Source organism: Pelobates fuscus, chromosome 6 (genome assembly GCF_036172605.1).
Source record: "Pelobates fuscus isolate aPelFus1 chromosome 6, aPelFus1.pri, whole genome shotgun sequence".
NCBI classification, from domain to species: domain Eukaryota; kingdom Metazoa; phylum Chordata; class Amphibia; order Anura; family Pelobatidae; genus Pelobates; species Pelobates fuscus.
In genome coordinates this window covers 271,309,567-271,321,661 of record NC_086322.1, presented here as the reverse complement: position 1 = coordinate 271,321,661, position 12,095 = coordinate 271,309,567, and the positions used below count along the sequence as shown (strand labels likewise).

Here is a 12,095-nt window from a genome sequence, read left to right as displayed (position 1 = left end):
GCACTCCACCCCACAAACAATCAGGTTTTTTTTTTCAGTAAGTCTGGTTTTAAACTGAAATCTGTCTCACTTCCAGCTAAATCCAACAGGAGTGTGGAGAGAAAGTGAGAAGGTGCAGTGGAGAAGGGAGTCAGGGAGGGGTGGGGGGGGGGTGGATGTTCTAGCTTTGTACCTGCCCTCCAGGTGTGCTCACACGTTAAGGAATGTCAGATACAGACGAGCAAGGTCTGAGTCACGCACAGAACTCAATAAAACTCCCTCTTTTCCTTTACTCTGAACTTCTCAAGAAAGAGGAGAGAAAGGCTTGTCTCTCCTGAAAGAAGCGGTGATCCTAATTTTGCTTTTGGAGACTGTTTTTTAGTGGGTGAATAGATGCCATCAAGGATTAGGAAAGCTGCACAGATTTAACGTACCCTTTACCTTGGGGAGATTTGACAAACCTTTACCTTTTTACTGAACGGGATTCAGAAAAGTACAACCTGTTTCTATGGTTCTGAAACGGAGAAAATCCACCTTCGGTAAGTCTAGAAGAAGATTGTCCAAAGAGTTTGGTGTTTACAGATTCTTGAGTCTTGCTAAAACTGAAGGCATTGTTTTAAGTTGGAAGGTGGAAGCGACAAAAGTGTTTTGTTTAAATGATAGCAGATATAGTAGGTGCATGGAATAGCCCATCAGCAGAGATGGTTACAGTTAACGCAGTAAAATAACTGAAGAATGCTTGATCTAGTCTAGTGCATAGGGCAGGGATAGGCAACCCTCGGCACTCCAGATGTTATGGACTACATCCCCCATAATGCTCTTACACCCATAATGCTGTCAAAGCATCATGGGAGGTGAAGTCCAAAACGTCTGGAGTGCCTCAGCATAGGGCATTTGAAAAACAAATAGGTACAATACATATGAGATTTCTTACTGAGCACATCGTTCTCATTTAGCGTCACATTCTGTATGTCTTCATCCGCAAAACAATAAATATTTTTTTATAGCAATGTGACATTAAGTATGACTTGAGGATTCTGCACAAAGCAAGTTCTGTAAGAATCGCACTGAATTAGCCGAGCCCAAGAATTGAAAGAAACATTTGTTCTTTTATTTATCTTGCATGACCACTTACTGTCATTCTACGAAATCTCTGCACTTCAAGGGTCCATTACTAATGCTGTCGTTAAGAGTTAGCGACTAGACGCTAATTGCTAAAGTGGCTGTCGCTAACCTTATCGTATAGTTTGTGTCCAAAATGCAAAATATTACCGTTGGCGACTCTGAATCTCCAGCTGCCGTTGATGCTAACAGCTGCCATAGAGCATAACGGGAGCCGTTTGCGAGTACTCGCTGCCGGGCTAAAGTTTACCGGCTGCGCTAACCCTCAATATTTAAAAAACGCACTTACCTGGTGAAAAGACACAAAATCCAGTTAATATTTACTGCAAAAGCTCCATACATCCTATAGGAAAAAAAGCCATGCAAGGTATTGCTATGGGCAAACAAATCGATTCAGTAGGCAAACTGTTTGTTCGTCCATAGATTGATAGACATTCGTTCAACGCAGTCAAAATGGATTTGTGCTCAAGTCTACTAGGTATATGGAATTACATTTGAACCCTGAAGAACAAATCAACACATATTAAACCATATTGTACACTGCAATTCAAATAAAAGAAAAGACTAGATATGTGAATTAGAAATAAAGTCATGGAAGGCAGTATATTATAATAAATAATAATCAAAAATATTATTAGGTTATGCATGAGTTGCCAATATGTTACTGCTAAAACGCAGACAGTGTCAATAGATTATAAGCTCAGGGACTTCCTCAACCCTATCTTCTTTTTGTGAAGCACTGCACAATTTGCTGGCCAAAAATAAATACTAATATTACTACAATTAATAGGAATGGAAGTTAATACACTTACCTCTTGTGTCACTTTATCCCACTTTCTCTAGAATGTGAGCTTGTTTGAGCAGGGCCCACTACACCCTCTGTTCCTGTGCGTCCAACTTGTCTTGTTGCAAAAGCTTGTCTGTTAGTCCTCCTATTGTACAGTACTTCATAAGTTGTTGGAGCTTTATAAATAATAATAGTGGTAGGCCAAAAACCATGGGAAGGAAGGTTGGAAACCTGTAGGTAATTTGTATCCATTAATACCTACTGACTGTTGTTTATTAAAACAGCTTATGGTAGATATTTACCAGCAGCACTGGAAACGGGAAGCAATTCAGCCTCAGTGTGTCTAAACTCGATCGTTATTCACGTGCTGCATTTTCCCATTGTACTACGCTGTGGAATGTGTTGGTGCTTTGTTAATGAATACCCAATGGTGAAAGCGTCTATTTGAGAAAGACAGCTGCTAGAAGTGCATGGGGGATGGTTATAGAACATTTTTTTGACATTGAAGTAGACTCCTGAACTGTACAGGAAATTAATAAAGTATGGAATCAGTGTACAAAACAATTAATAGAGAATAGAGTAGACCGCAGGTTTTACAGCAGGTAAGAGTGCAATGGGCAGGTTTTGCATTCCTTATCTGTCATCAGATTCTTAATGTCTGTATTTACTTAGGTATAATAAAGCTTTGAAGTACTATGTTAACCCATGCATTGCCAGTATGGCTATTGCTTTTTTTTTTTTTTTTTGGTGATCACTGCACTCCACTCCTGAATGTCATGGTTGAAAAAGCCAATTTTTTTATACTTGTCTGAAGAGCTTGCAGTCAAAGTTTACCATAGTGTGAGCGTCCAGTAAGTTGGTGAAGGTTGCTATTCATTGTAGGCAGAGCAGGATTAACCATAAGCTGATCTTAGGCAGCCGCCTAGGGCCCAGGGGTCAGACAGAGGCCCCACAACCATATATTTGCTTGGTTCCATTCACCATCTGTGTGTGAAACATGAATTGGGGGCCTCAAACCAATGCTCTACCAAGGGCCCCCGTGGAATTTTAATCCGTCTCTGATTGCAGGTGAAATTTAGATTGTAAGCTCTACAATAGAAAGTTGTTTACCTGTTGTTCTTCACTGTCATGTCTGCATCCTAATGGTGTTTTTTATTTTTGTCTTTTTAAATGTCTTTATCGTTACTGTACATGGTTTATACTGCAGGTACCTTAGGGAAGAATACGATTTTGATATTGTGAATTGCCAAGTTGTCTTACGCTAAGTTCTAACTCTCTTTGTTCTTAATACACAGACATTCTAGGGGTCATACAATGCGATTGCTAGCTTTGACTTCTTCCTGTTCTGTGACTGCAGTCTGTAAGGAAGTGATCATGTACCTACTAAGTGAGATCAGAAACTATAGCTGCAGGGAGTGACTTTTGTATCTTATTGTTGCGGTGTTGACTACATAATAGATTTACCTTCTTAGGGAGCTGGGCCTCTGAGTGCTGCCGCTTTAATATAGAGCTGGGCCTCGCAGTGCTGCCTCTTGAATAGGGAGCTGGGCCTGTGGGTTCTGCCGCTTTAATATGGAGCAAGGCCTCTAAGTGCTGCCGCTTTAACAGAGAGCTAGGCCGCAGAACACTGCTATAGCATTTGGTAACTGTTCTACAGAATGCTGTGTTTCTGTTATATTTTGAGATAGCCGCTGCTTCATCAGGAACCTGGAGCATGCAATGCTCTTACACTGACAGGGCTTGCGGCACATAATGCAGTAGCTTGTAGTGGGTCTTTGGTCATAGTTTGGGTCCAGGAAGCAAGGGCATCCCGTCTTGCTACTTTATCACTAATTTGGGTTATTGGCTGCTTAACAAGATATTCAGACTTCACTGCTTTGCTACCAGTGATAGACAATGCTGCTACTTGAGAAGTGACTGAAGGCCCCAAAAGTGCTGGTTCTGCAGGAAAAAAAAGACCTCTTAACATTGCATTATTGTTAGGGATGATGGGGGAGGCGAAGATACGATTTTCGTAGAGAGCAGATATCGCATAAAAGGCCGTTTTTGTATGGGATTTGTCATAGCTAGTTAGTAAACAGTCAATGTTTTAGTTAATTTTACTATAACAGATTATTGCAGTAATACAGGTTGGTGGCGAGTTTTTATACAGGAAATTACGTCTGGAAACAATTGCCCCTGTCGGTACTGTCGGTAGGTGTTGCATCGTGAATGAGGGAAAGTCTCAAATTCAGTCAATTTAATTATATGGAGGCAGAGATAGCCCGAGGCATCTTGATTTCCAAACAAATGCCAGGGGCAAAGAAATCCCGAAAACACAGAATTCAGACCCAAGGAACTTAGAATCACATAGCAAGGAATTCTGGACACATTATGAAATCAGGAGATCACATGTTAACCATAGTCATCTGGCACTAACTGAGAAAAGGGAAGGCCAGGTTTTATACTGGGTGCGTTATTTCAAATAAATTAGCCGGATATCTCAACGGAGACATTTGAAGTCTGCAGACAAAATAGTTTTTTTCTCAACTTCTGATAAGAGTTAAGATAGGTCTTCGCTAATTCTACCCAGTAGAAAGGTCACAAAATTGGCATTCTTTTAATCAAACCCATTGGCGGTGATTTAAACTTCAACAATAAAGTCTAGTAATGGGGGTTCAGGTCATGGCTAATCATCAGGAATTTTTTCCACTTGTTGAAAAGGGATTTTTTTTTTTATTCTTCTCCCTGAATTTGATAGACATTGCCTGTTTCCAAGGATGAATCATCGTTTTTCAAACAGGCATTCCCATAAGCAATGCTGCCACTACAATGCTTGACTGCTGGGATGCTGTAGGTTGGTCAGAGTGAATTGTCAGCCTTTAAACCACATCTACATGTTTTTGATTAATGACTTCTGTCTCCACCATCCCCCAAGACCTTTCAAGACCACAATTTGTAGAGGAACTTCTTTAATTATAGTGAGGGAATTCCAGCTTCCGTATTAGATACTAGATCTTTTTGATCTTCTTGCAAATTCAGTGAAAGCTTTAAATTCACCAGAATCAGTTAATTGCTAGCTTGTATACATGAACGATATGGAATCTGGGTGGTAGAATCCCCTTTGCACGTGCAAAGATGTGAGTTTTTTTTTGTTTTGTTTTTAACTCAGCTGCAAAGGCTAACGGACCAGCTTTTTACTGGTTTGTCACCCTCTGTGTGACCTTATTTCAAAGCTCCTTCTAAGTTCTTGGCTGTATCTCTATGTAAGCCAGTTCTGGAGCTTTACTGTGCGGAAAAAGCAAGCTCTAATACATAGTCTGAAAAACATGGAGTGGAACTTAAGGACACTCCAAGCACCAAAATCACTTCTTATTAATCAAGTGGTCTTGGTGCATATATGATTTGTAGTTAAACATTTGCATTTTCTTGTAATTAACGTGGGATAAAGCAAGGGAGGTATCAGTCGACGACCCTGCGGTATACGGAGTGCCAAGAAGTTGTTCACTAGCCCATACACTGCCCCAGATGTTGAGCCACCAGTTCTACACTGTCAGTGTGTAATAGTAAACCCTCCGTGTGAGGGTTGGGGTTGGTAGGGTGAGTTTTTCTTGCCTTTTAGAGAGCAATAAGCGGGGCGCAAGAGAATACCAAGAACGGGCAGCAGGTGAAATAGCCTGCCCTTCGGTGGGTCCCCGCTCAGAACTCAAGCTGGTTTTAGCTCATCTTGTGCCATTACAGAAAGAACATCTCTGAAACATATCAGACTAGTCCCACCCATACGGGCAGTCCAGATCCAAAATGCCAGCAAGTTCCCTCTGCACGAGAGACACAGCAACGCCAGACGATCGTTTCAGCCTTGTTAGGCATCATCAGTGAGGCATAGCTGATATCTCCCTAGGCACCGTGAGCAAGGGGTCCATGTCTGGATTATCCCTTTGCACTTATGGAGAGCAAAAAACGGGACTCTAGTGGCAATGTTTTCGGTTGCAGGGTTAAAATGACAGGAACATTGAAATTAAGTGGTCTGGGGGCCTCTAATGTTCTTTTCATGGTAAGCATGGAAATCTCAGAGTCAGTCAATTGAGTTGCCTGTAAGCAGGCATAGGCCCCAAATCACCAAAATTGAGTGTTTTTGGTATATCGATGCTCCCCCCCCCCCCCCCCCTTGCTCTAGCAATATAAAACATTGCCACTTCTGAGAAAAATCTATATGAACATTTTGCATAAACATGGGCACAACTTTAACAGCATTGATTTTTGGTGTCGTCACACAGAGAAGCTTATGAGAAGAGTTATGCATTGTATTGGACAAAAGTCATCAGAACTTAAGACGTCATCAGAGGCCCTAGCCAAATTACCTAGAGCTTTGTGGGATCTAGGCATCCCAGTATAGGGCTGCCCTTGACTCCTAGTATAGCAACACTGAATAGGGCCAATCTTGACCAAGCATCTGCATAACGTTGGAGTTCCTGTCTAACCTTGACCCTAGAAAGCTGCCTTAGGCTGATTTATGGCTAATCCTGTAATGAAAGCATGTGATGAGTTTTGTGAAAACAATTAATTTTACATTTTTTGTACGAAAAGCACAGCAATGCGTGCGCTAACATGTAACTAGAATTTAACATGCAATTCATACAAATGTCACTTGAAATGTTGACAAAGTTTTCTTCACTTTTCTTTGTTTAAAAGGTACACTGTAGTCACCCAGACCACTTCCGCTCATTGAAGTTGTCTGGGTGCAATGTCCCTGTCCCACTTAGTCCTGCTGTGTTAAAGCATTGCAGTCAATCAGACAGCCACTAGAGGCACTTCCTGGCTGCTAACAGACTCTAGGTGTCGGGATCCCGCGGGCGGCTGCGAGGGGAGGCTGCACTCCGCTCGCAGTACTCACCCTCCAGCCGTTCGCGGTCCCCTCCTCCTCGTGGGCTCGGCGAGCGGCATCCTTCCAGCCTCGGATGCCGCCCGCGTCTTCCTCCACGTCCCCCAGCGGCAGCATGCATGACGCTGCACGCTGGGAGACCGCCCAATATATTACACGCCGGGGTCAGTCACCTGACCCGGCGTTAAAGGCACAGTGCCTCAATCACAGTGGGAGGTTTAGGGACATCGGCGCTGGAATCGGGTAAGTGACTAAAGATTTTTTTAAACCTTTTAGCTGCGGAGGGGAATGCCGAGTGAGGGGACCAGAGGGCACTATAGTGTTAGGAATACGGATTTGTATCCCTAACACTATAGAATCCCTTTAAAGGAACACTATAGCGTTATGAATGCAAACATGTATTCCTAGTGCTATAGTGTTCTGCTCACTAGTTGGATTCTTGGGCGCTCCCTGCAATGTTTAAAAAATAAATACCTTATATCCTGCGTCACACTGGTGCCGTAGCGGTTGCCCTGCATCCATGGCTGAGATCATTAATTCTGGTGATCTCAGCCAATCCAATGTTTCCCCACAGGGAAGAATTGGGAGGCTAGTGCGTACGCGCACCAAATCGCTACGCTGCACCAATCAAATGCTCTGTATGAGCGGCATTTGATTGAGAACGGTGTTTAACTCACAGGGGAAATGCCTCTATTGGCTATCAGGAAGACATCTACTAGCGGTGTGTTTAACCCTGCAATTCGAACATTGCTATTCCTACAAAATGTCAGTCTTCTACATTGCAGGGTTAAAAGACATGGGCACTGCACTCAGACATGAAGTGATCAGGATGCCTTTAACCCCTTAAGGACACATGACATGTGTGACATGTCATGATTCCCTTATATTCCAGAAGTTTGGTCCTTAATGGGTTAATGTCCCTTTTACTTCCAGAAGTGAGTTTTACATTTCACTATTTATTATTATTGTTATTATTATTTATAAAGCGCCAACAAATTCCGCAGCGCTGTACAATGGGTGGACTAACAGACAAATATTTGCAACCAGACGAGTTGGACACACAAGAACCAAAATATTTCACATTATCGTCACTCCTATCCCTCAGAAACAATACCAGCCTCAACTGGATTGAACCAGTTATACAAATTAATCTATGATCTTGTGATTTCTTTAACTTTAGTCTTATGTTTCACTTTCTTTTTTTTTTTTTTTTAAGATCAAAATTAATTTCAGGATTTGCTCTAATTCCAAAAATTGGATAAGCACTCTAATCATTTGGAAAAATACAGTACAACTACACAAAGTGGCACGAGTTACATTTTGTTTTTCATATTATTCCCAGCACTCTGAACTACAGGGTCATGTAAGCCACATTCCTATGTTACCCCAGTGGCATTGCTATTTAAATCAAATCAGACTTCCTTTTGTAGCAGTTTTATTATGCCGCTGGAAGGGACACTCCACCGAAACATTTGTCGAACAAGTGTATAGATCCCCAAAGAAAGCATGCATGTAATTGTTTTTGCATGTTTTCTTTGGGGGTGTATGAAAACATTGCTTGCAATAGCTGCAGATCTAGTATCTGCAGCTATTGCTTCTTCCCCTTGCGCAGCCTCTCTCGTGTCAGTGTCTGCTCAATCATAGACTTATATATGTTTTACAGGTCAATGAAAAGTCTTTGCAAGGCAGGTGCTAAGGGCAAGCGTGCTTAGTTCAAAGAAACACTTCCTGCTTTTCTGACAGTGACACTGGAATATAAACGTGCCGATTTCTATTTATATTGGCACTTTTATAAAATTACAATGATTTTATATAGTGCTGACGATAGCGCTGACGTATTCTGCAGCACTGTACAGTAAGCAAAAAGACAAACCCTGTTTTACATTACTGTTTTGCCAGTGATATGCACCATAATCACTTCATTAAGATGAAGTAGTTTAGATGTTTACAGTGTCCCTTTAATTTGACATATTTTTACAAACCTCTTTTTGTGCGTGAGAATATTATCTACTCTAGAATTGTGTTTTTGTTATCCTGAGGGACTATTTTACACCCTAGCTTACTGGGTGATTGATTCCATCCTTCAGTTGAGATAAGTTAAACAAGGTCCTGAACCTTTGAAAGTAGAGGTTAGGCCTGACCTTCCTAAAATGTTGACGGTGCCTCCTCGCAGTGAACTGTTTATAGTAGATTTGTAAGGAACCACACTGACACTGTGAGCTTTGTACATACCTTGCACACAACCAGTGGTTAAAAGTAAACACTACAATGTATCAAACAATATTATAAATCTGGGAAATATCTGATTACCATATTCAGGTATTATTAAATGCATTCTCACTTAGCTTGGCCGTTGGTGTAGACATTGCGAACAATGATATTGAATGATAACAGTAGGATAAAGTACAGAATTGCATGTGCAGATAATTACCAAAATCACTGGTATAACCACTGTTATAGTGGAAAAGTAGTTTGTCTTACCATGGATACTAGTGCATTATTTATTGTAAGCACTATAACAGCTTCATTTTATTGAAGTGGTTATAGTGTCTGGAGTGTCCTGGCGCTGTCCTTCCATTTAGAGTTAAATCATTTTTAATGTTTTAATGCCAAACAAGATTCCCTACCCGCCTATCCCCTCTGTGCTACTTGGGCTAAGACGGAAGCATTAGCCTGCTCAGCAATGGGCGGCTATGATTGGCTGAGAGTGTCAGCTGACCACATTCAACCTTTCACTGTGCTATTACAGGTATGAATCGGTATGGCTACAAGGAAGTGTGTAATTTATGACATAGCCACAACTCCATAGGTGCCGGGCTATTGGAGCCAGAGACCCTCATTCAGGATTTAACTGGTCAAAAATGGTGGTCGAAAACACTGAATGGTGGGACAGTGCCAGGGGACTCAAGGCACACTAACCAATTCAGTGAGATTAAATTGCTAAAGAGCCTATTGTGTCCCTTTAACTAAATGGTCAAAAAATAGAGACATATATTTGGAATCTGAAAACACAAGTCCTTTGATTGGGATTCCATGACAGTTCTGCCTGTACCTATCTTCCCCATAGGTGACACCAAAATGGAGGCAATTTGATGCCCAGTCAGAATTCTTTTTGTCCACACACTGCATTAAATTGCACTCTAGAATCTCGTAGAGTTTAGTGATACATAAATGAATGTTTATCTTGAAACATAACTCTTTAAGGATACATTGTATAGCTATAGCTCCTCTCTGTGCTCCTCTTGAACAGTTATTATGCAGTGTGTCATTTAATAGTTTATTTTCAGGAATTAAAAATGTGTTTTGTTCAAAGGAAGGAGGAACCTTATGCACCTCATAATAACCAAGAAAATTAACAGTCTCTAGATTTGTATTTATTTTTTTGGCTTACCAGCCATATTGATTCTCTACTTCGTAGGCGTCCGCTGCTACTGTCTCTTTGTCTTTATGTCCTTGGTTTTGTAGGCAGGACTACACGTACATTTTATTTCAGGTGAAATGCCAGATTTACGCATGACTATAGACAGTGTAAATCGCCTTCCAAGCCCCACTCAACGCACGACAACCTTGGCACGAGACGTCATTCTCAGATGCCTCACGCTACCTGATAAGCTCCAAATTATGGCGGCAATCAAAGACAAGGCACCGCTCACATTCGAGAACTCAAGCCTCACATTTTACCAGGATCTTACAAGAGCCACCCTCCATATTTGTAAAAGCTATGGGCCGGTCACAACCCAGCTGAGAAACGCAGGACTGGCATACCTTTGGGGAGCGAATGGCTCCTTATTAGTGACTCAAAACGGGACTGCACATACGCTACTGAATATGGGAGAAGCACAGACTTTCCTGGGCACACTAGGCTTGATACCACAAGCCACACCTTCAACCTCCAAGCAGCCGGCGACCACATGGGATCCCGCCAATATCACACCATTCACCCCGAGAGAGATGAACCCACGTCCAGAAACACCGTGACTGCAGTGCAAACCTCCGAGGACCTCCCTTTCAAACTAATTCTAACCCAGTTTGTGATGATAGTAGAGTTAATTTTGTAGATTGTATTATAACCTTTTGCCCACACAGGCATGAATATGGCACAAGCAAGGGCAGAGTAGGCTGACAAGCACAACAGCCCCCCCCCCCCCCCCCCCCCGCACCCCTCAAGGTAAGGGGCATACAGCATGGTAGCACATCCCTTTACTTCACCCCCACATTATTTGGGGCGCACAGGCATAAGTTCCTCAAGATCCACTACCACCTCTACAACCTGAAACCAGCATGTCACCTCACACTTGACATATGACAAGACACCTGTACCCAGCAACCCCAAGCATAAGCACGCACCATCACAGGACATAGGTCATAGGAACCACAATCAGAACCAAACACAAGCAGAAGCTCATTAAAGCTTCCAAAAAGTGGAAGCACGTAACAAAATTGATGCTGTCAAAAATGTTTAACCCACAAGTTCTCAGAGTAATGTTATGCTCACTGTTATATATGTAACTGTACTGACTTGTTTTTCTATGCTGATGACTTAATGGAATGATGTTGAAACAAAGCATCACGAAAAATAAAGAATAAAAAAAAAAAAAAAAAAAAAGAAATGCCAGATTTACCAAAGCTTAGTTTTGTGAAGAGAAATCTTCATTTATCAGGTACCTTTCAGCTCGGCTTATAGACATAAAGGAGAGCTGGATGTTTCTCATAAACCCGTGGAGAGTGGCTTATGGGAAATTTACTTTTCCCCATATATTTTTTACTTACCGTATATCCTCTAAGCGGATCTGGGACCTTCCAACACCAGTAAAAACTATTCTTCATAAACATATCCCAGTTATTTACCACGGTTTAGGCCAAAAAGAGCCAAACTGGGAAAATTTTCAATGTCAGCTGTCATTCTCTAAACTCCAAATGAAAGGAGATTTTATTCCAAATAGCAAAAATTAAGCTAAATCAGTCACTCTGTCAGTGTGCATGTGTGTGGGTTTGTGTCTGTGTCTGTATACGTCTGTGTGCGTACTTGCCACAAAGTGTCCCTGGAATTCTTTTTTCAAATGTTGGCAACTATGACATTTACCGTCGGTGAAAAACAAACATTGGCACATATTTCTTGTAAAAAGTGCAAGATAAAAGAAAGAAATTACACCCTTGATAAGCACAGCTCAGAATGAAAATATTCTAAACGTGATGTTGGAATATCGTTGATGCATTAGCAACAAAAAAACGTCTGGGAGACTCGAGGGACATCAAATTAACAAACTACATAAGAGTCGGTACCAAACTCTGTAATTTGCCCATTCATCCCGACACGTGTTCCCCTTAAGTACGATTTTATGTATG

At 41.6% G+C, this 12,095-nt stretch overlaps 1 protein-coding gene across 3 annotated transcripts in view; it reads left to right on the top strand.

Moving 5' to 3' along the window:
* Nucleotides 1–438: 438 nt before the first annotated feature.
* The window catches only part of ITGB4 (integrin subunit beta 4), a 60,267-nt gene continuing 48,610 nt past the window's right edge, over nucleotides 439–12,095 (top strand). For all 3 annotated transcript variants that reach the window (XM_063459133.1, XM_063459132.1, XM_063459131.1), the window contains exon 1: nucleotides 439–518. In XM_063459133.1, coding sequence (XP_063315203.1) covers nucleotides 488–518 — 31 coding nt within the window. In that variant the 5' untranslated portion in view covers nucleotides 439–487. The remainder of the gene's footprint in view (nucleotides 519–12,095) is intronic.